Source organism: Equus asinus, chromosome 5, assembly GCF_041296235.1.
Source record: "Equus asinus isolate D_3611 breed Donkey chromosome 5, EquAss-T2T_v2, whole genome shotgun sequence".
Lineage (NCBI taxonomy): Eukaryota > Metazoa > Chordata > Mammalia > Perissodactyla > Equidae > Equus > Equus asinus.
In genome coordinates, this window is record NC_091794.1 from 99,826,433 (window position 1) to 99,849,271 (window position 22,839).

General features: G+C 56.7%; 2 protein-coding genes and 1 long non-coding RNA gene across 5 annotated transcripts; 2 read left to right on the forward strand and 1 right to left on the reverse strand.

Annotated features, from left to right (window-relative positions):
• Positions 1-259: 259 nt before the first annotated feature.
• Positions 260-15,919, reverse strand: SLC66A1 (solute carrier family 66 member 1). 3 transcript variants are annotated; one of them, XM_070510875.1, is made up of 8 exons: positions 15,725-15,919; positions 10,113-10,309; positions 5,047-5,176; positions 4,043-4,130; positions 3,274-3,416; positions 3,011-3,103; positions 2,237-2,422; positions 260-804 (listed from the first exon to the last, which is right to left on the reverse strand). In XM_070510875.1, the coding sequence occupies exons 2-8, from the start codon at positions 10,274-10,276 to the stop codon at positions 733-735; spliced, it is 876 nt and encodes a 291-aa protein (XP_070366976.1). In that variant the 5' UTR covers positions 10,277-10,309; positions 15,725-15,919; the 3' UTR covers positions 260-732. The 3 variants fall into 3 exon arrangements, with proteins under 3 accessions (XP_070366976.1, XP_014710234.1, XP_014710233.1); XM_014854748.3 differs by lacking the exon at positions 15,725-15,919 and adding an exon at positions 14,815-14,940; XM_014854747.3 differs by lacking the exons at positions 10,113-10,309; positions 15,725-15,919 and adding an exon at positions 14,815-14,880.
• On the forward strand, positions 11,862-14,098 carry LOC106839791 (uncharacterized). Its single transcript, XR_011503597.1, has 3 exons — positions 11,862-12,177; positions 12,469-12,598; positions 13,954-14,098. It is a non-coding gene; the product is annotated as an uncharacterized lncRNA (long non-coding RNA).
• Positions 15,074-22,379, forward strand: AKR7A2 (aldo-keto reductase family 7 member A2). Its single transcript, XM_014854744.3, has 7 exons — positions 15,074-15,423; positions 17,883-18,070; positions 18,266-18,370; positions 19,126-19,222; positions 19,452-19,551; positions 20,145-20,274; positions 21,134-22,379. The coding sequence occupies exons 1-7, from the start codon at positions 15,081-15,083 to the stop codon at positions 21,293-21,295; spliced, it is 1,125 nt and encodes a 374-aa protein (XP_014710230.2). The 5' UTR covers positions 15,074-15,080; the 3' UTR covers positions 21,296-22,379.
• The last annotated feature ends 460 nt before the right edge of the window (positions 22,380-22,839 follow it).

Consider the following 22,839-nt stretch of genomic DNA (forward strand, 5'->3'; position numbering starts at 1 on the left):
GAGCGCCGAGGTGCAGGGACCCTGTTGGAGTGTCCCCACCACCAGGTGTGGGGCCTGTCCCAGAGAAGCAGGCTGAAGAAACCAGAGGCCCCTGGGGCTGACTGGCAGACTCCGTCCCCTCCTGCTCGGCAATCCCACACCCTGACCCTTTAGGTCCCGCCTGGGCCCTGGAAGGTAGGGCCCAGATCCCCACCCGCCGCAGTTCCCACAGCAGCCCAGACCCCAGCAACGGGGGAAGGAGCAACAGAACAGGCCCCGCTGGGAAGGACTGTTTACTTGGCTGTCTGCAGCCAGCAGGACAGGCCTGGGCGCCAGGCCGCAGTCCTGGGCACCGGGCCGCGCGGTGCGCCGCACCCAGGGGTGAGACAGCAGAATGAGGTAGGTGAGCCGATGGGCAGCCTCACCATCTTCTGAGAGCCCAAGGCCTTGGCCGCAGCCCCTCCCTCGAGGCTCACAGGGACAGCTGCCTTGGACCCTGGGAGGTGCGCTCCAAGGGAGGGCCGGGCTGGCCCTGGGGGCCATCTTGCTCCTGGAAGAGTTAGTCAGGGCTTCCGGAAGAGTCAGCCCACAGAGGTTTCGGAGCCACAGGGCAGACGGCTGGGCCGGGAGTTCTAGGCCCCACCAGCTCTTTCCACGGCCCAGTCCAGGTCAGCAGCACCGTGACTGCCCTCACCCTTCTCTCTTCCTGAGTGTGGCACCTGGACGTCCTTGTCGCCTTGGCCTGGGGTCTGGTCAGCTGGGGAGGAGGGGCTGGCGCTCTGAGGAGGTGGCGGCCTTCCGGTACACCAGGAACTGTATGGAGATCTGGAGGGGCCGACGTCAAGGCCACACCGAGCAGAGCGTGGGCTGGACCTGCCCCTGGCGGCCTGTGGCTCCCTCTTCCCCGCCTCTCGTCCCCACTCCGGCAGGTGGGAAGATCAGCCACGTCCTCCTGGCCTCTGCTCTCGCTGCCCCCTCCACTCTGACCACGGTCCCCTCCCCAGCCAAACTCTGTGCACCTTCCAAGTCCAGCGTGGGGTCTTTTTCCCTCAGGCGGCACCCCCGCAACCCCAGCCCCAGGATCTTGCCTTCCTCTCACCCTACAGCATCCTGGGGGCTCACCAAGTGGCTGGGGTCATTTAGGGCACTAGAGCTTAAGATTTCCTTTCTCTCTCATTGCACCCAGCAGGGACTCAGCAAATGTTGAAACAAGGCCCATGTTTACTTTCTCCCAAATGAGATCCAAATAATGCCCCATTCAGTCATTTAGCAAACATTTACTGAGCGCTCACTGTGTGCTGGGTGGTTCTGGGTACCTCATCTTATGTAACTGCCCTATTATCCTGGTGAGACAGTGACTGTTACCTCTACCATGCAGAGAAAGATATGCGAGCACAGAGAGGTTAAGGGTTTGCCCCGTGTCACACAGCTATGAAACTGTGGAGCCAGGATTTGAACCCACGTTTTTCTGACTCTAATGCATGTATGTCTCCATGTTCCAGCTTTCATTCCTCTGGCATGGATGGGCTGGTTTTTCTCCCTGTTCCTCAGGGCCTTTACACAAACTGTGCCTAGAACATCCCTCCCTTGCCTTTACCTGACTCCTTCTCCTTCAGGGCACAGTTTAAATAGCACTGATGGAGGCCTCTGCTGAGCCTCTAAACCAGAACAGTCTCCTGCTCAGACTCTCGTAGTTTTTCTCTGTGGTACTTACTCAGTGCCACTGCAACGAAGTAACTGTTTGATAATTACGTGTGTGCTGACTGAGCTGTAAGCTTCCTGAGGCAAGGGCCGTGTCTGTTCTTGTTCACTACTGGATCCGTGCCTACCGGGGCGCCGGGCACACACGAGGTCTGACTCTTGGATGGGTGGGATGGATGGATGGATGGATGGATGGATGGAAGGAGGGGTGGAGTGGTGGGTGGATGGATGGATGGATGGATGGATGGAGTGGTGGACTGATAGATGGATGGATGGAAGGAGGGGTGGATGGATAGATGGATGGATGGATGGAGTGGTGGACGGATGGATGGATGGATGGATGGATGGAAGGAGGGGTGGAGTGGTGAATGGATGGATGGATGGATAGATGGATGGATGGATAGATGGATGGAAGTATGGGTGGATGGATGGATGGATGGAAGGATGGGTGGATGGAGGGGTGGATGAATGGATGGATGCTGATGCTGTGTGCAGGCAGAGGCTGCCGCTGCCATGCCTACCCCAACCCACCTGCCCTACGCACCCTGAAGGATACGATGGTGTCGAGCAGCAGCACACCCAGGCTGCCCACGAGCCAGGGCAGGTGGTGCAGCACGTAGCTGCCCTCGCTCTGGCCCACCTCGGGGTTCTTGAGCAGCACGCTCAGTCCGTACAGTGTGTTCCCCAGCATCACCAAGGCGAACAGTGAGTAGGAGATCCCCTGGGTCGACTTCCGCAGGAACTGGAGGTGAGGGGCATGGGGTCAGAGACCTCAAACAGGGCTCGTGGACTGGAACTGTCCACGTGTCCATCAGCCCCGCACACTGTACATGCTCTGAGCTGATTTTTCACTGTGTGCCCAGTGTCCAACATGGGCCTGGCACTCAGACCAGCCTTCCCAGGGCCTGACTCCCCATCCCCAGTCCAAAGACTTCTCCCAGACGCCCCGCTCAGGTGCACAGGAGACCGCAGCTGCCCGTGCCTGTTGGCCCCACCACGCCTGCTCTCCAGCGCCATGCTGATGCTCGCTGCCCAGCAAGCCTCCCCCTCCCTGACTCCCCACCCTCTCCTCTCCGCCCCTCTTTCTCACCTTCCCTGAGACACACAAAGGTCACCCGGACCCCTGATGGCAGGCATCAGCATGCCCATTTTCCAGAGGCAGAAACTGAGGCTGGGAGAATTGGATTAACTTGCCCAAGCCAACAGTGAGTTTGGACGCAGACCTTCTGCACGAAGACTCCCGCACCATGCCACCCCTTAACCCTAAGGGCCTGAGCTGCGGGCTGGCTCTTCTCCCGTGCAGCCCCACCCGTCCCTGCCCGAGGCTCACGTTGGTGCGGATCTGGGGCAGCCGGGAGAGCAGGTACAGCAGGCTGGAGACGGAGCCGATGACGAAGCCAATGATTTCCTGCCGAGTGAAGGGCTGAGAGGGCAGAAGGGGGCGCTCAGTGCCTTGGAGGGGCCGGAGGTGCAGGCTGAGATCCCCAAGCCCCCTCCTGGAGGGCAACCTCCCGCCCACGTGGCCACGAAGGGGTGGGCCCTTGGGATGAGCCAGCCCGCTCCCCACTCTACCATCGCCTACCCACACCTCACCTTACTGGCCGGCTCCACAGACAGGAGCGTCCGCCCCTGGAAGACCTCCCTCGGGGCAGCCACAGAGCCCATGCTGCTCAGCAGCGGGGTGATACACGCCATCCCCAAGACGAAGAAGAGCACAGAATTGATGGGGGCCGAGGCTGGACATGAGGCAGGAGGGAAGCCGAGGTTAGGTACCTGAGTGGCAGCAGACAGACTGGGAATTGAGTCCTGGCCCTGCCCCTCAGTGGCTGTGTGACCTTGGGCAAGTGACCTAAGCTCTCTGACTTTTAATTTCTCATCTGTAGAATGGGTATAATAACAGTATCTCGGGTTGTAGAGGTGAAATGATGAGAGCAGTATGGACAGGAGGGGCTTATGCAAACTGGAAATGCTGAGACAGCCCCATCGCAAGTGCCCGGTCTTGAATAGCCCCCGAACTGACCTCAGGTATCATCCCTTCTGGATCCTCAAGGACAGTGATGGTCTGTGTGCCCTGTCCTTGTTTCCTCAGCTCGAAGCCACCGTTGGGCACAGAGGAGCTGCTGAAGTCACACTTGCAGACTGAGAACTCGAGTGAAGGCCACTCCCTGTGGCCCTGCCCGGACGTGCTCACCGCCCTCTGGCCTCTATCTTGGCCCATCAGGGCTCAGGCCTTCAGATAAGGCCCAGAAAGTCTTTCCGAGGTTTGGCTTATCACCCAACAATGGAAAACCCGCTTCCTCCCAAGCTCCCGGCCCTCTCGGCTGCCCCTCGAGCCCTGACACAGAGGGACCTCCGTACTCACACGCAGAGGGCCGTCTCTTAGACTTGTAATGAAAGTACAGCGACAGCATCAGCAGGTCCGCCAGGACGTAATACACCGCAGTGTACGTCTGTAAGAGAAGCAGGGGCCTGGGGCATGAGCTGCGCTCCCAGGTTCCGAGGACCACACCTTGGCACAGGGGTAGTGCTCTGCCACAACACACCTGGGTGACCCTAAGCAAGTCATTTCACCTCTCTGAGCTGTTTCCTCCTCTAGAAAGGAGGGGATCACAGTTCCTACCTGGCACAGAGATCAGGTGGGCAGAGGGCCCGGCCTGGGCAGTGCAGGACATGGCGGCTAGCTCCAGTAGTCAGGACAAAATGGGATGCAAGCAGGAAGTGAGGGCTCTGTTTTGGCCTGATACAGGAGCAATTAAGACTTTATAGTCCAGGGCCAGCCCTGGTGGCCTAGTGTGCTGCACTTCAGCAGCCCAGGTTTGGTTCCTGGGTGTGGACCTATACCACTGATCTGTCAGTAGCCATGCTGTGGCAGCAGCTCACATACAAAAAAAGGATGTTTGGCAACAGGGTGAATCTTCCTCAGCAAAAAAAAAAAAAAAAAAAAAAAAACCAAAACCAGGACTTTACAGTCCTGCTTGGGAAGACAATGGCTTCCTGATTGCGATACCCAGCTCTGTCTCACCACAGGAGGATGATGGCAGCTGGGCCTCCAGGGGAAAACTCCTTTCCTCCTCCCTGCCCTGAAAGCTTAGTTAGGACCACAGCACCTCACAGGCAAAACAGCCCGGCGATCCTCTGGTTGGATGTGTTCATTCTGCAGATGGGGAAACTGAGGCCCAGAAAAGGGCATTGATCAGCACGCTGTCATACTGTGTGGCAAGGCAGAGGGCTCTCTTTACAGAGTGGGGCCCTCACCAGATGGGACGATGGGTCAGGATTCTGGAGCCCAGGCCTCCCCTGCTGGCTGCCCCAGTGCCTATGCCATGGCTGTCTTAGGCAGCCCACCCTGCCCAGGGGCCGGCCCACCTGCAGGGGCAGCTGGTCAGCGAGGAAGGAGCCAATGAGGTTGCAGGAGTCTCCGCCGATCCAGCCCAGGAGGAACCACAGAGACAGGGCCTGGTCCATGTTGCCCGTCTTGCAGGCTTTGATGTACTGGCTGTGGCAAAGGAGGGAGACACGCGCTCAGGCCCGAGGACTCGGACGCCGCGTTGGAGCGTCAAGGAGGGAACAGCCCCGGAGGAGACAACCACAACCACAGACTAGCAGCGCAGGGGCGGGAAGCACGGGAGGTCGCCCGCGAGCCAATCCTTCCCGCAGGCAGAATCCTCGCGAGCCTTTCTTGATCCTTTGGGGGCTCCCTTCCAACCTGGAAACTATGGGATGTGCACTCTCCAGAGAGATCCAGAGCACTGTTCAGATTCTCCTCCACAGCACCCTGGGGTCTCCCAGTGGGGACCTGGGTTTTTTTGGGTCCTGAGGTTTTGTGTTAGGCCCTGAGAACCACTTTATAGAACCCTGGATTCTTCTATGGAGGGTGTGGGGGTTTCGAAGAAGGATAGCGGTGGTGGCAGTGGGCCCAAGGCTTGAGCGCTGCCCTATCTCCAGGAGCGGTTGATGATAAGATGGGCTGGACCACAGCCTGTTATCTTCAAAGGGCAACAGACAAGGGGGGCACTGTGGTTCCTGGAGCTTGGCTTTCCTTACAATAGCCGGTGGCTTTCGGTACTTTGAGTGTTTTCCTAAAGATCCTTGGTACTGGGACCGTCTCTCTGGACCTCTGGCCAGGTCTCAGCATGAGTCCAATGCTGACAGTGGCAATGGGGCCTCGGGCGCAGCTCTGAGCCCTTCGTGCACATTCCTTCACTCAGTCCTCACAGCCCCCCAGCAGGTCAAGTCTACTTTGACGAGCCACCTCACTGGGGACCGCGCAAGTCATGTCACACGGCTAGGGAGACCTGGAGGCAGGATTCACACCCAGACCCTGAGGCTCCAGTCTTGCTCTTCACCATTACACAAACTGCCATTCACTGTTCCATTTCTTTCTAATCATCTGTGTGTATTTAAATAAATGAACGGTAAGTAGATGGCACCTCACCCCATCCTTTACCCAAGTGAGAGCCTAGGAAAGCTGCACTTGGGCGCTGTTCCCCCTGCCCCACCCCCGCCGTCCTCCCATCGCCATCTCCCACGGAGCCCCCTCCACCTACCTCTCTAGGTCTCCTAACCCAGCCTGTTCCCCTCAAATCCATCCTCCCTCTCAGGAGCTTTCTAAAACTCCAATCTTGCCAAAATCTTCCAGAGCCTTCCACTGCTCTTCAGCAAGGACCCACATCCTCATGAGCATGCCCTTACAAGGCCCCCGGGTCCGGCTGTCCCTCTGCCCCGCCCCCTCCACCAGGACTGCTTTCCCTTCCTCCAAGCTCTGCTTCCGCAGACAGCCTGCCACCCGCTCCTCTCCATCTTTCAGGAAGTGCCAGTTCCTCCCCAGCGCCTTCCTTGACGTGAGCTCACCAGCATCCTCTCCCTGCGCCTCTGTAACACTGGACATCCTCGTCCCTCCTGGACTCAAGCTTCCTGAGGGCAGGGATGGTGCCCAGCACAGGCCTGGCTCGGAGAAGGCCCTTAATTAAGGTTTATCACGTGGCCCTTAAAGCTCCTTCTAGGACGCTGTGACTTGCTGTGTCTCCATAAACGGCAGGGAAAGTGATTCTGTCAAACCCAGGAGAGGCCGAGTCCCGAGGAGGAAGGTGGCTGCCCTTCCTGTCATCACTTGGGGATCCCTCCAGGCCCCTGACCCCGCTCACTGGTTGATCAGCCAGGCCCAGGCAGGGCCAGCCCCATGCCGTGGCAGGAAAGCGAAGCCTCGGCCAGCTCCTCAGAGACTTCTAGGGAAGGTCACAGCTGAGGACAGGTGTCTCTCTCCCTCGACCTCCGTCGGTCACCCACACCTGTCCACTCTGCTTCCTAAGGGCCTCTCCAATGCCCCCTGACATCATGGCTTGCTGGGCATCTTACACAGCCTCCAGCCCCTCTCCTTGTCCCCCCCGTCCTTCTTCCCCGTGACTCTCAGACTGTCTGGGAGGGAGCCAGAATGGAAGCTCTGCAAAGGCAAAGACAGGGTCTGTTGTGCCGACTTGCACCACACCTCCCACGGCACCCGGAACAAGGTGATTCAGCAAAAATGTCCAGACCTTACAGCACTGGGGTGAGTCAATGGGTAAAGGACAGTCTCTTCAACACGTGGTACCTGGACAACTGATGTTCCCCCGCAAAAGAATGACGCTGGACCCCTACCTCGCACCGTATACAAAATATAGCTCAAACTGGATCAAAGAAGAAATGTGAGAGCTCATTTGGGATACTGTGATTTACAACAAAAAATATGTATTTGGTCTTCTCTGTTCTTGGCACAAAGTTCCCAACACGCTTGGAATTTTCTAAGTGAACAGAGCAATAAAGGTGTCTTTTGATATGTTAATTAGGTGATTTTGGTAAAGGCCCCTAGGTCACCTAAGGAGAGAGGAGGCTGACTGTCAGGGGAACCAACCACGTGATTAGAGGGGGAAGTGAAAGTCCCTGACCTCCAGGAAGGGGAGCGGGGCAGAGTTTGAGTTCAATCGCCAACAGCCAGTGATTTAATCCCATGCCTGTGTGATGAAGCCCCCATAAAAACCCAAAAGGATGGCGTTCGGAGAGCTTCCGGGCTGGTGAGCATGTGGAGATCTGGGGAGAGTGGCACACTCAGAGAGCACGGAAGCTCGGCGCCCCTTCCCACATACCTTGCCCTACGCATCTCTTCCATCTGGCTGCTCCTGAGTTATACTCTGTTAGGATAAGTCAGCGACCTATGAAGTAAAATGTCTGCGTTCTGGGAGCTGCTCTTGCAAGTGACTCAGCCCCGAGGAGGGGCTGTTGGAAGCTCCGACCTGCAGCAGGGCAGTCAGCAGCACAGACGACAGCCTGGACTTGGGACTGGCATCCGAGGTGGGGGCCGGGCGGGGGCAGGCACCCTTCCAGGACTGAGCCCTTAACGGGTGGGATCTGATGCTGTCTCCAAGTAGAGTAAGAAGTGAGTTAACTGCCTGATGGTTTGGGGAAAAGACACACATCGAATCCGTATCAGAATCAGATCAATCTAAGAAACTCTTAGAAGAAAAGATAAGTGCATATCTTTGTCCTTGGATTAGGCTATGATTTCTTAGATATGACACCAAAAGCACAAGCAACAGCAAAAAAATAGATAAACTGAACATCATCAAAATTTAGAAGTTTTATGCTTCGAAGGACACCATCAAGAGAGGCAAAAAGACAACCCTCAGAGTGAGAAAGCACCTGGCAAAGCCTACGTCAGACGAGGGCGGCGTATCTAGAATATATAAAGAACTCTTACAACTCAACAAAGAAGGACAATCCAGTTGAAAAGCAGGCAAAGGATCCAAAGAGACCTTTTTCCAGAGAAGATATATAGTCGGCCAATAAGCACATGAAAAGCTGCTCAGCATCACTAGTCATCAGGGAAACACAAATCGAAGCACAGCGAGACCCGACTTCCCACCCGCCTAGGACACCGTAATAGAAGAGACAGAAGACAACAAGGGCTGATGAAGATTTGGAGAAACTGAAACCTCCATACGCTGCTGAGAATATAAAATGGGGCAACCGCTTTGGAAAACAGTCTGGCAGTTCCTGAAAAGATTAAACACAGAGTCACCACATGACTCAGCAATTCCACTCCTACGTCCATACCCAAGACACGTAAAACATACGTCTCCACCAAAACCTGTACGTGACGGTACACAGCAGCCTTAATCGTAAGAGCCCAAAGTAGAAACAACCCAATGTCCATCAATGGATGAGTGAATAAAGAAAATATGGTAGACACATGCAATGGAATATTATTCGGACAGAAAAAGGAACAGAGTACTGATACATGGCTACAACATGGATGCACCGTGAAGACATTATGTTAAGTGAAAGAAGCCGGCCGCATGCTGTATGCCTCCATTATATGAAATATCCAGAACAGACAAACGTATAGAGACAGAAGGTAGACGGGTGGCTGTCAGAGGCTGGGAGATTACGGGGAAATGAGGAAGGGCTCATTTATTTTTGGGTTTCTTTTTAGGGTGATGAAAATGTTCTAAAACTGAATGTGGCGATGGTTACACAACTCTGGAAATACTACAACCACTGAATTGCACATTTAAATGGGCTAATTGTATAGTATATGAATTATCTCTCAAAAAAGCTATTTAAAAAAATGTCAAGCCCCTGATTATCTTTCCCCCTCAGGATAAAGAGCAAATTTCCTAACAGGGGAAAATGCCTCTCCATGACAGGGCCCTCAAAGACCTCTTCGACCTCACCTCTCCCTGCCCCCTGACCCTCACACACCCTGGCCAGCCATGGGATTCGGCATGCATGTGCAAAGGCCCTGAGCTGGGTGCTTTCCCTATACCCATCCCCCATGCCACCCTCATGACAACCTTGGGAGCTGGAGAACAATCATCTCATCTCACAGATGAGGAAACTGAGGCACAGAGCAGCAAAATGACTTGTCCAGGTCACAGAGTGTCCTCACTCCGCAATCACAGCAGTGGCCACACTATTGTGCAATCACTGCTTGTCCACCACTGGACTGTCACAGGACAGAGGCCGTGTCTAGTGCATCCCTCCTGCCCCTCCACCTCCTCTCTTACTAGCTGTGCAACCTAGAGCAAGTTCCTTAACATCTCTGGGTTTCTGTTTCCTCGTAAAGTAGGGATAGTAGCTGTCCCTATCTCACAGGGTTGTTAGGAGGATTAAATGAGGCAAAAGCATGTCAAGTGCTTAGAACTGAGCCAGGCACATAGTGGGCACTCAGTAAACAGTAGCCACTGTTCTTATCTGTTGCAGCATCGCCCAGCACAAGGCGAGGCCTAGGGTCGGGTTCAGTGCAGGGCCCTCCACGGTGGGTTAGAAGTCAGTGAGTGGGGGTGGGGGAGGGAGCACACTCGGTTTTGAGTCTGGAGAGGCCCATGCCAGCCAGGCAGCCCCTCCTCTGTGCAGTCCCTGGAGCCACTGCCCCACCCCTGCCACCTGCCACTACTCACGGGAAGGTGGATGCAGCGAAGCAGAAAATGGAGATCAAGCCCAGGCCCACGCTGGCCTCGTCCCAGCCGTCCTGGGCACACTCGCCAAACACGTCCCATATCCACTGGCGGGAGCCATTGGGGCAGTTAGAGAAGTTGCCGGAGCCCAGCTTCTTCCAGACCATGGCTGCTGCGGGAGGGATGGAAGGAGGAGGGCTCTAGAGGGAGAAAGACAGGGGGCCTTTAGCCTTGGGAGGTCGGGATCCCAGTCACGGCCCCATGCCAGCTTTATCACGCGTCACTGACCAAGCCCCTGAGCCAGAGGACACAATCAGCCTCAAGGACGGAGATCGAAGCAAACGTGTGCCCACCACACTTGCAGGCAGAGCGCTGGGCCTGCAGGCAGGGAAAAGCGCCCTCAAATGCCAGCTCACCACATGTTAATGCTGCGACAGCCCCTCTGTGCCTCAGTTCCCCCATCTGTAAAATGGGGCAATAACAGAGCCTCCCTCGCACAGCTGTGAGGGTTAAATGAGTTCATCAACACAGTGTGGAGAACTGAGCCCTCAAGCAACGTCACCTTTGTTCTAACTCTTGAACATTTAGATTGTTTCCAATCTTTTGTCATTGTAAATTGCGCTGTGAGGGTCTGCCGAGACCAGGCCCATTAGGTGCATTCTCTCACTTAAAGAAGGTTCCTCCTCCAAGTCGGTCAGATGAGGAAGTGGAGAATGAGGCCCAGGTGAGGCCCAGGGTTGCACAGGTGGCTGGGATTCAAGCGTGGTGTGCTCAAATCTCCCAGGAGCTCACATGTGTGGAACACCTGCCGACAAGGAGTCCACAGCCACCTCCCCATCCTCACCACCAACAGAGCCAGAGGATGGCTCGTTGCAGTGGCAGGCAGGGAAGACCCCTCCTGGTGCCCAGGCACCCTGGACAGCGACTGCCCGTGTGACAGTCCCAGAGAAGGGAGAGAAAGTGGAGCCTGCTGGAGCCACCCCTACCACGAAGAATCATCACAGCCCCGGTCACTGAGCTCCGTGCTAAGCACCTTGCAGCACGTACGCATTTTGCCTCACATCGACTCTGTGAAGTGCGGGCTACTGATGCGTCCGTGAGGAACCAGGGAAACGACTTGCCAGGGCCACCCAGCCAAGAAGCAGCAGAGCCGGGAGTCAAAGCCAGGACTGGGCCCCAAACCCTAGCTCACAGCCACCATGTCACACTTCCTCAGGCGCACTGTCCCTGGGCGTGGCAGCACTCTCCCGTGGTCTGGCACAGCTGCCCAGCTTCTCACGCCCAGAACGCGGGCTTCCTTTTTCCTCCCTGTGCTTAGAGGGGTTTTGCTCGCCTGGGCTGAGCTCTCTCCAGCCCGCTTCAGTTCCCACTTGTGTCAGGAGGCCCAGGACCCTCATAAAGCAATGCCCCGTGCTATAGACTGAATGTCTATGTTCCCCCAAAATGCGCTGGAACCTAACCCCCAAGGCAATGGTGTTTTGAGGCAGAGCCCTCATGAACGGGGATAGTGCCCTTATAAGAGACCCCAGAGAGCTCCCTCACCCCTCCTGCCACGTGAGGGCACAGTGAGAAGACAACTATCTATGAACTAGGAAGTGGACACTCATCGGACACTGACCCTATCAGCACCTTGAGCTCTGATTTCCCAACCTCCAGAATGGTAAGAAATAAACGTCTGTTTTTTATTTCTTAGCCCCCCAGTATTGTGTCATAGCCCAGGACTGAGGCCCAGGCTGGACCCGTGGAACTGCTGAGGTTGCGGCCATCTGAGAGCGTCGGGGAGGGAAAGGAAGCGAGTCAGCTGCTTCTCTTAGGAAGCTCTAGGCTCTCAGCCCTAACGTGACTACCCGTGGGCAGAGGCCCCGAGCTGGAGGCAAGGGTGCCCCAGGTCACCGCCTGCCTGGTTCACTGCAGTATCTCCAAGGGCCCGGCAAGGGTGGCTGGAAGCCTCTGCTTGCACCTTGGGGACCCACCTTGATGACTTTCAGCACAGCTGATGTTGGAATCGTTTACCTGATGTCCTGCCACCAGCACCTGCAAGGCCACCCCAGGGGATCATACAGTTCAGGTAAGAACTGTACCTTGGCAACACCAAAGGCAGTTCAAATCAAGTCCTTTTGTTCCCCAGCGATCCCCTAATTGGACTGCCTGCCCCACCCTCCCCTACAGATTCTGATCATGCCACTGCAGCTCATCACACGTTAGTAAACTGCCATCCTTGTAACTTCCCTGTGGCGGGAGGGGGGAGGTGGAATACCGTCCCCATTTTACAGATAAGGTTGAGCGGCCTTGAGCAAGTGAGTAGCCTGTCTGAACCTGTCTGAGGAGAATGACACTCACTCTTTGGGTCGTTCTGCAGAGGAAGTGCGCCAAGGCTCTGAGCCCAGTGCCTGATGCGACGCAACGCACCGCATCGTAGTGACTGTTTTGAGGAGAGACCAGTATCTCAACCACTTTGAGGCTGCGCGCTCACTCTCTCTCATCACCAGGTTAGGGAAGAAATACGGTGGACATGTGCCCAGTGAGGGAGGGGGGTGTCTTGAGGGTGTACCTTGGCTCACAGGGCCCAGGGCACTGGGTGGTTGGTCCCTGTCCCCGCACAGCACCGTGTGCACCTTGGGGCTCAGGAGACTCTGAGCCACACCCGAGCCCCGGACAGAAGCGCCTTCCTCTGAGGGCCGCTATGCTTACAGCCTGTCACCTGCAGGTTCTGACCCCAGTAGGGAGCCAGCCTGGGCCCAGGCCTGCTTCTGAGAATGGGCCCACCTCCTGGACAAACAGCACTAAGTGAACAGATGTCCAGGGTTGCAACAAAGCGTGACTGCGTCCACAGGTTTAACAAGGACCAAAGCAGGGGTCCTTGGAAGGCACTCGTTCAAAATTTAAGATTAGGGGCCGGCTCCGTGGCCGAGTGGTTAAGTTTGCGCGCTCCGCTGTGGCGGCTCAGGGTTCGGATCCTGGGCACGGACATGGCACCGCTCATCAGGCCACGTTGAGGTGGCGTCCCATATCCCACAACTAGAAGGACCTGCAACTAAGATATACAACTGTGTACTGGGGGGGGAGGGGAATAAAGCAGAAAAAAAAAAAAAGATTGGCAACAGTTGTTAGCCCAGGTGCCAATCTTTAAAAAAAAAAACAAATTAAGATCAGTGTGTCTGGGCTGGCAACCAGGGACTTGGGCTCAAGAAGCTCCCCCAGCTGATTCTGGCGCACGGGGCCACACTTTGAGAAAGGCTGCAGTGGAGAAGGTGTCTCTTGCCACCTCGGAGCTCCTCTGCCAGACCCCAAGCTGAGTCAGGGAGAGGTTTCCCGCTGAAGCTGGTCAAGTGACCTGACCACCTTGATCTACTAGATGGAGGCCAAGTTCCTTGAGGCAAAGCCCCGAGGCACTCTAAGAACTGCCCTCTCCACCCATCTCCTCCCCTGCTCCAGGTCTTCAGATACTCCTCAGGCCTCCAGGCTTCTGCGCGTGCTGTCTCTTCCCCGGGAGTGTCCTTCTTCCCCTGCAGGGCCTGGGAAAGAGACATTGCGGCCCAGGCTAACCTGCTCTCTCAAAGAGGCCTGGCAAGAGCTGACTGGACAACACCTGTTGTCTCTTGCCCTCCCCTTGTCCACACACCTGAAGAATCCTCAGCGACCACTTTAAACGCACTCCTCTGCCCCGCCCTAGCTGTAAGCTTATTCTCAGGGCCTAGACACACCAGCTGCACAGAGAAAGACAGGAAAGGGGAAAAGAAAGAGCGAGACAGAGAGAAAGGAAGGGAGGGAGGGAGAAAGACGTAACTGTGAGCTCGAAGGGCCTCAGCTTGAAGAGAAAGCCCTGTGGAACCGCCCTGCCCAGACCTCCTAGGACAGAACTCCGGGGCAAGAGATCGAGCCTCTCCAATCTGTACAGCGGGGGAATAAGGCAAGCGTCCACCTCCTAGGCTGACCGCAGAGTTAAATGGGAGAAACCCACCAAGCGATGAGAAGAGCACCTGGCACAGGTTAGCACTAACTCAGCAGTAACAGCCGGGATGGCTGTTATTCTGTCCTGACTGTACCCCACCTTCTCCGCTCCCCCCCCCCCCGGGGGTCCCTGGCACACAGCAGCCTTCACTAAGTGTTGAATGGGCAAGACCCGTGCCAGTCCTCACACGTCCAAACGCAGACTTTCTATGTACACACTTGGAAACCCGTCCTCGGCACGGCGTGGGGAGGGGGCAGTCGGCGCTCCCTGCAGACCCGGGGAGTACACGGAGGGGAGGGGCGTCCGGCTTGGGGACACGGCCCACTCCAGGTCTCTGGGTCCTGGGTCACAACTCCCTCCTGGTGACTTAGCCCAGCGCGGGCTGCTTGTTTGGCGGGGATAATGACAGGGCAGCCGCTGGGGACAGTGGCCGCGAGGCCCCCTCCCCTGGCCCGGCCTGGGGAAAACAAAGTCGTCAGAAGCGAAGGGGCCCGTCGGCAGGGACTAGGAGGTGAAAGGGGACCCAGACCCCAACCCCTAGGCAGGCGGGTCCGAGAGGCCATGCTAGTTGCCCCCGAAGAGTCACCCAATCCCGGCCCAGAGCCGCGTCCCAGGATCTCGCGCCCCAAGGAGGGGACAGGAGCCCCAAGACCGCGCAGGGGCTGCAGGAGGGTTTGGAAAGATGCAGCAGGAAAGCCCCAGAGTCCCGACCCGCGGCCTTCGCGTTGGCCCCCAGCCTCTATCCCGGCTCACCGCGTCAGGATTCGCCGCCCGGGCCCAGCTTCTGGGTTCGGTCTTCACAGCCGGGGTCAGCTGACCGAGGCCCCGCCCCGCCCCGGAGCCCCCGGCTCCGCCTCTTGCGCCGCGCACTTGGCGGACGGTCCCTGGAGGCGCCGCGAGCCGGCCGAGCGTGCGTGCGGGGCGCGCACCTTGTCCTCGCTCCCTTGCGGCCTCAGGGGCTCCTCCCCCGCGGCTGGTGGGCGGGGCCCGAGGCACCCCGGCGCGCAGGCGCAGACCTCATGTTGGCCGCCGCATCACGTGCAGTGGCTCGTGCGGTGGGTCGCGCCGGGGTTCGCTGCGCACCTCGCCCCGGGCAGCCCGAGGCTCGCACCGCCACCGCTGCCATGTCCCGGTTGCTGTCTACCCCGCGGGCCGCCTCGGACGCCGGGGTCCGGCCCGCCACCGTGCTGGGCACCATGGAGATGGGGCGCCGCATGGACGCGCCCGCCAGCGCCGCGGCCGTACGCGCCTTCCTGGAGCGCGGCCACACCGAGCTGGACACGGCCTTCATGTACAGCGACGGCCAGTCCGAGAGCATCCTGGGCGGCCTGGGGCTCGGGCTGGGCGGCGGCGACTGCAAAGGTATGGCCTAGCCCCCGCGCCCTGCCCCTGGCCTCCCCCCCGCTTCGTGCAGCGCTGACCCGGCCCCAGCCGTGCACCTGCCACGGTCAGGACCGATCCCTTCGGCCCCTCCCGGGGCGCCATGCTCCCCTGGCCACCCCGCAGCTCTGTGAACCCCAGCTCCTCGGGCCCCGAGCACATCTAGGCCCGGACAGCCGGCCAGGGCTTTGTCTTGACCTCCTTCCCCTCCCTTTACCTTCCTCTACCTTCCTTTACCTTCCTGCAGGGAGGGGGTTGCAGCTCGCAAATCCCCGAGTCTTACCCTGAGTCTGCTCTAGTCCTTCGCTTCTTATCCCCGTTGCTTTCTTGGTTCTGCAACACTGGTCTCCGGAGCTATGCAGCTCACCCTTCATCCCTCCCAGGTGCCCATAACCGGGCTCCAGGCGCTTGCCTACACCTCTCCCTATTGCATTGTCCTCACGGCCCGTGCGCTCCAGGAGCGCCCTTTTCCCATCCTGGTCTTTGGTCAGGCTCTAGACTTTGCTCTGTTCAGTTGGCGGTACCCCTGGCTCTCTTAGGGAGAGTTGTAGCGACGCCATGGGCCCGGCTGGGGAAGCAGGGATGGTAGAGTGAGGAAGAGGAAGGTGTGAGAGAGGGCGTGAGGCCTTTCTGTCCACTCCTATAGCCTGGTGCCAGGCTGTGATATGGGGCTATAGGAAGGAAAGTGACTCTAACCCACCTCCGGGGAGCTCAGAGTCTAACGGGGAAGATTGAAGCAAATGATCACTGAGGATCATAGAAAAGGAACCACTTTTGGCGGGAGGAGAGGATGGTCTGGACAGAGAGAGGCACTAGGGAAAGCTCAGAGAACACTGGAGCTGGGCCTTAGTGGACCAATAGTCGTTTGCTGGGCAGAGAATGAAGGAAAGGGGCATTTGAGGCTGAGGGCATAGCTGCGCAAAGTCTGGGCTTGGAAATGCAAAGCGCCCCGTGTGTGGAAGGATGTCCAGTAGGCAGGTGTGGCTTGAGTGAAGGATGTGTATGTGTGGGAGGGACTGTCCCTCATTACATTAGCGAGGTGCCTAGGAGGGTGCCTGGCACATATTGGGGCTCAGTGAACGGTAGCTACTGTTATTACTCCCACACTTTGCCTCCTCTCTTCCACCCTGAGCCTCTCCCTTCCCAGCCCTTGCACCGTGGGCCCCCGAGTCCTCCTTGGATCCATAGCTTGGTGGATCTGGAGGAACAGAATGGGAACACGTTTCTAAGGCACCCGCTTTCTAGTTCACCTGGCTGCCTCTTCCTGATAGTGAAGATTTTGTTTCTGAATTGGTTTTTCTCCTCCAACCCTTCCTTTCTTTCCTCCTTGAGTCCAGGCACTCACTGAGCCCAAGTCCTCAGGTTGGAGCTGAGGCAAAGTTCACACCGACGTTGCAGGGGAACTGAGAAATGTTGGGGAATGGAGAAAATCTGGATGAGAAGCTACAGGGCTTGTTCTCTCTCATTTCCCATGGTCTGATGACTCCCCTCCGACCTGCCTTTGCCAAGTGTGAAAAGTGCACAGTCCCCGCATCCGTCAGTCCAGACAGCCAGTGTTCTTTCCAGCACTAAGCTGTTTGTGTGGCAGAACACTGTCTTGTTCTCATGGAGGCTGGGTCTGCAGTGGATGTGCAGACGCTGTGAGTCTGCAAGGGGAGGGGGACGTACACTTGCCTTCTGCTTCCTTTGCCTTCTACCTGCCTCTCAGCTTGACCTCTGCCAGTGCCCGGTGTTCAGGCAGCTGCGTGTCTCCTGAATTCTTCTGGCAGCCTCTTTACTCCTCTGGCTGTCTCCAGGCCTGCCCCCTTGAGTTCTTTCTCTGTACTGCAGCCAGAGTGAACCTGGCTGACGGGTCCAGTCATAAACCTTTGCATGCTGGTGTTTGAGAAAGCCCTTTGGGGTTAGGTCTGTGCCCCTTCGCTTGTCTCATGTGCCACTGCTCCCTGCCTTCATGACGGCCCTTCACATGCTGTGTTTTCTTGCTGTTGTGACTTTGCCCATGTTCCCACGCTATGCATTGTGCTTGCCACCCTTCCTCCTTGGCTGTGGAGCCACACACCTCTCCTCTGGGCTCCTGTAGCATGAGGTGCTTGTCTCTAGTGCACTTATCATACTGTAACGTGGCCTGCTAGACGGGGGAGCTCCCAGAGGGCAGAGGTCCAGAGTCAGTTAGTTCATCTCTGCGAACTCAGCCTCTGGTGCAAGGCCTGGCACAGCCAGCAGTTTGGTGACTAATGACAGTGATTACAGCAGTGAACATGGAGAAGTTATGTATCAGATATTATTTAATCCTCACGATCTCCCTGTGAGGACAGTTCCATTGTTATATCCCCACTTTACAGATTAGAGAATCCAGACTCGGAGAATTTAAATAATTTAGCCAGGGTTACATGCTAGTAAGAGGTTATAAGTCTCTCAACCATTACATTCTCCCCCCAAAGTGAAAATCGCTACCAAGGCCAATCCCTGGGAAGGGAAGTCGCTGAAGCCTGACTGTGTCCGGTCCCAGCTAGAGACATCACTGAAGCGGCTGCAGTGTCCCCGGGTGGACCTCTTCTACCTGCATGCACCCGACCACAGCACCCCTGTGGAGGAGACACTGCGCGCCTGCCACCAGCTGCACCAGGAGGTGAGGGCGGCCCCCTGAGCTTGGGAGGAGCTCTGCTGTTGCTCTCCTTGCCCTGTCACTACCCAGGAGAGTGGAGACACCAGGGCAGTCCCAGAGTGGGGTCTGTCGCCAGTTCCCAGGGTGCCCCCCTCCCCACTGTCTACCCTTCTTGGTGTCCCGGGCCGCAGTGGGATGTGACCGCTGCCTCCCCTGCAGGGCAAGTTTGTGGAGCTGGGCCTCTCCAACTATGCCTCCTGGGAGGTGGCTGAGATCTGCACCCTCTGCAAGAGCAACGGCTGGATCGTGCCCACCGTGTACCAGGTGAGGGCTGGGCTGCAGAGGCCTCCGTCTCAGGGCACCTGCTCATCCCGGAGTCCCTAGACCCCACTAACTGCCCCCTGTGCCCTCCCCATAGCAGCCCCTCCCCTACTCACAGCCTGCAGGTGGCTCCCAGGTGGCCACAGGGTCATGTGCAAGCTCCTCAGCCTGGCCAGCAGGCATGTGCTCGCTCTGGCGCGGGCTCCCCCTTCTGCCTGCATGTGCCCTTTGTCCGTCCTTCCCGCTTCCTTGTTCTGCACTTTAGCCTTGAGCACTCCTCCCGTCATGCTTTGGCAGGAGTGCTCAGGCTCACATAGATGCCTCTCCTTCTGGAAGCCTTTCCCCACACCCCAGAGGAGCATCCAGTCTCCAGACATCATCTTCGTACATTCAGCAAATATTTGTGAGCATCTGCTATGATCGTAGAATCCACTTTTATTGTGATCATTATCTTCTGTCTGTGTTTTTCACTCAACTCTAACATCTCTTGGAGCTGGAGACAGAGACCTTGCTGGACTTGCTGGTGTTTGGAAGCCCAGTGTCCAGCCCACGGTTGGCACCCTCAGATATTTGTGGAATGATATATCCAGTCTGGTTTCCCTTCCATGGGTCCAGCACCATCTCCCCATCCCTTACCAACACTAGTGATTTTGGAAATCATTGCTAAAGGCAGATTTTGACTGAAGGTTTTTAAAGAAGAAGGCTGGGGTCCCTCCGTTGACAAGGGCACCCTCTCCAGCTGGTCCTTCTACGTGCAGGGCATGTACAACGCCACCACCCGACGGGTGGAGACGGAGCTCTTCCCCTGCCTGAGGCACTTTGGACTGAGGTTCTACGCCTACAACCCTCTGGCTGGTACGGGCGGCAGCGGGGCGGGCTCCCCTGGGGGAGGGCGTTCCTGGCCCTGTCCTGTGTCTGCCTACTCCTGACCGGAAATGCAGGTCCAGGACCTGGGAAGCAGGGCGGGTGTGACCAGAGGCTGGGCTGTCCTCCATCCCTCCGGGGTCCCCCACCATCCCCCCCAGTCCAGAGCAGCCTCTGGGCGCAGTGCGGGCCAGCAAGTCTGATGGCAGCCTTCCCGCAGGGGGCCTGCTGACCGGCAAGTACAAGTACGAGGACAAGGACGGGAAACAGCCTGCGGGCCGCTTCTTTGGGAATAGCTGGGCCGAGGTCTACAGGAATCGGTGAGGTGGGAATGGCTGCATGCGAATGGACGGGGTGGAGCCTCCCCTTTATCTGAGATGGAGAGGTTCTAGGCTGCTTTCCTAGGGGCTCCAGCCCTGCCTTACTGCCTGGACCTGCGTCTCTTGATTCCTGCAGGAATCACCGATCCCTCTGTAGGGTTTCTTCTTGTTTTCTTGGGACCTCTGTGAGGAAATGAGGATCCCTGGACCTTATGCCAGGTCTTCCAAGTCATAGCTCTTCCCTGAGAAGTGCTCATCACCTGCCAAGAGGAAAGAGCGAGCCCTGGATTGAGGCTCAGGAGGCCTGGGGCCGAGGCCTGCCCCCTGTACAGGCTGTCTTTGTTTTACCAAGTCAAGTAAGGGCAGGCTTTGCGCCCTGAGGGAGGAGATGTCGCTGGGGTTTCTGGTGAGGGAGCCAATATCATGGGTGGTTCTGCTGCGAGTAAAGCAGGAGACTCACTGCCAGAGGGGACACTGACCCTCTGTGCTACAGGGTTGGCGTGGGTGCAGCTGCCCTGGTTGAGTCTTTGGCTGTGGCCCTCCAGTGTGACCCCATGGGACTAACCCTTGTGCCGCTCCCCTCACCTGCCCAGCTTCTGGAAGGAGCACCACTTCGAGGCCATTGCCCTGGTGGAGAAGGCCCTGCAGGCTGCGGATGGCACCAGCGCCCCCAGCATGACCTCGGCCGCCCTCCGGTGGATGTACCACCACTCCCAGCTCCAGGTAACCCAGCTGTCTCTTTTAAGGATGCTTCTCCTCTTTTTTTCTTTTTTTTGCTTCTCCTCTTTTAGGGGAGCCAGAATTACCTTGAGGTGATTTCTAAATAGTTTCATGATTTCTAAATAGTTTCTTTCCTCTGAAATTTCTCCCTGTTCCAATTCTTTTGGCAGTCTTCCTGTTGTTCTCAGTAGCTGTCTAGGTGCCAGGCTCTGTCATAAGGGCTTTACAGACACGGAATTAATCATTAATTAATTACTTAGGCCTGATGAAGTGTGACTGTCCTAGTTTTACTGATGAGGAAACGGGTTCACATAGCTGTGAAGGGAGTAGAAAATTTATCACGGATTTGACTGAAAACCCATGAATCTCTCTCCTCTGGTGGGAGTTGGGGTTTCCCTCTCTCTTTGGTGTCACCTGTCTTCCAGGCTAAGACTTTTCTCCAGCTTCAGCCTTGTTCAGTGACATACTGTCTGGCGTTTATGTAGTAGGTTCTCAATAAATGGGAGCTAAGTGCTTTACATAATTTCTCATTCCCATAAACCAACTGAAAATAGAAAAGGAGACTGAGTCTCAGAGAGGTTAGATAACTAAGCTGGGTTTACACAGCGGCTGAGGGGCAGAACTGGGCTCTGCACTGAGGTCTGTCTGAGGATGAGCAGCGTGCCAGCAGGGGAAAGAAGACAGGGTTTGGAGACACACAGTTACAATTGTGGAAGGCCCCTTAAATTCTCTGTAGAACTATGTAGGGCATAAGTGAACAGCAAATCGCAGCTCTTGGCAGGGGCGAGGCTGGGAGGGGGAGTGTGTGTGACTGGAGTCACTGTTGCAGAAGTCTCCTGACGCCTGGCTGTCTCCCTTGCAGGGTGCCCTCGGGGACGCGGTCATCCTGGGCATGTCCAGCATGCAGCAGCTGGCACAGAACTTGGCAGCGGCTGAGGAGGGGCCCCTGGAGCCGGCCGTCGTGCAGGCCTTTGATGAAGCCTGGCACCTGGTTGCCCACGAATGTCCCAACTACTTCCGCTAAGCCCCCAAGGGCTCAAGCCGCCAGCGGTTTCTTTCTTTCCTGTCCCCTCTTCTGTTCTCTCCCTCGGCCAGTGTTTGCCTTAAGCTGATTCAGCCTGATCTTCCATGACTGTCTGGATCCACACGTTAATTTGTAGATTCCTGCCTTGCTCGGGTGGCCTTCTCACTGTGTAAGGCTGGGGCGGAGCCCTGCTCGGCAGTTCCTGTCTGAATAAAGCAGGCACTTGACCCGGCTGTAGCCCAGGCCCTGAGTCAGCACCACAGGCTTGTCTCCATGCTGCCTGGGGGCTTCCTGCCAAAGGGGCAGAACCGTGAGCTGGGGTCTTCAAAGGGCAGAGGCGCTGAGCGGGTCTCAGGGCACACTGCCCTCATGAGGCCTCCCCAGCCTCCTGTCCTGAATCCAGCCTGGCCCCTGACACTGGGGCTGCAGGTGGCCCTCACTCTTCTACACACGACAGAGAAAGAGGGCCACACACTGTGAAGCGGGTCTTCTCTCATTTAGAAATGCCCTCACTAAACATTTACAAATATAACAGTTTGGGTAAAAACGTACTATTAGAGTCGCCCCGAGAAGAATAGAAGCTCCCAGGACGCTGTGGACCATTTTGAACCCACGCTCTCAACTTCAGCGGTGGCTTCGCTCTTGCCTTGGCTGAAGCCACCTGTCTCTGGTCATCCACCACATTCCTGGCCCTTGCGCTGGGCCTGCTGCTGTTGGGAGTGGGGGTGGGGCACGGGCAGCCAGGGCCCCCATTTCCCTCCGCAGATCCCCGCTCTAAGCAGGAGGCACCCCAGGCTGGAGCAGAACAATGCCAGGGCTGGTGGTTGCCGTGTGACCATTCCCAGAGCGGAAAAGTCCCTCCAGCCCTGGGTGAGCGGTGGAGGCCAGCACTCAGAGCTTGCTCAGCTTGAAGTGATGAAGGGGCTCAACTCGGAAGCCCTATGGAACCACCATTGAAGGCTCTTTGTTCTAAGGAAAGTCCCATGGCCGTCTAGAGGGAGTCACCCTGCAAACAATATATTCTCTCCAGAAACGAGTGCCCCTCCTTCCTCTTCGTCCATAATAAAATGGAAGCTTCCCCTAAGGAGTGTGCTGTATTCGTTATTGCACAGCAGACCACCCAAAACTTGAGTTGCTTAAAATGACACAATCCCCCAAATTAAAGATTCAGTGCAAACCCTATCAAAATCCCAGCTGGTTTTTTGTTTTTTTAGAGAAATTGACAGACTGGTTCTAAAATTCATATGGAAATTGAAAGGACACAGAATACCCAAAATAATCTTGAATAAGAAGACTTAAGTCCTTGGGGCTGGCCTCGTGGCCGAGTGGTTAAGTTTGCACGCTCCGCTTCAGCGGCCCAGGGTTTCACGGGTTCAGATCCTGGGCGCGGACATGGCACCGCTCTCAGGACATGCTGAGGCGGCGTCCCACATGCCACAACTAGAAGGACTCACAACTAGATAAAAAAAATATACAACTATATACTTGGTGATTTGGGGAGAAAAAGCAGAAAAAAAAAAGATTGGCAACATTAGCTCAGGCGC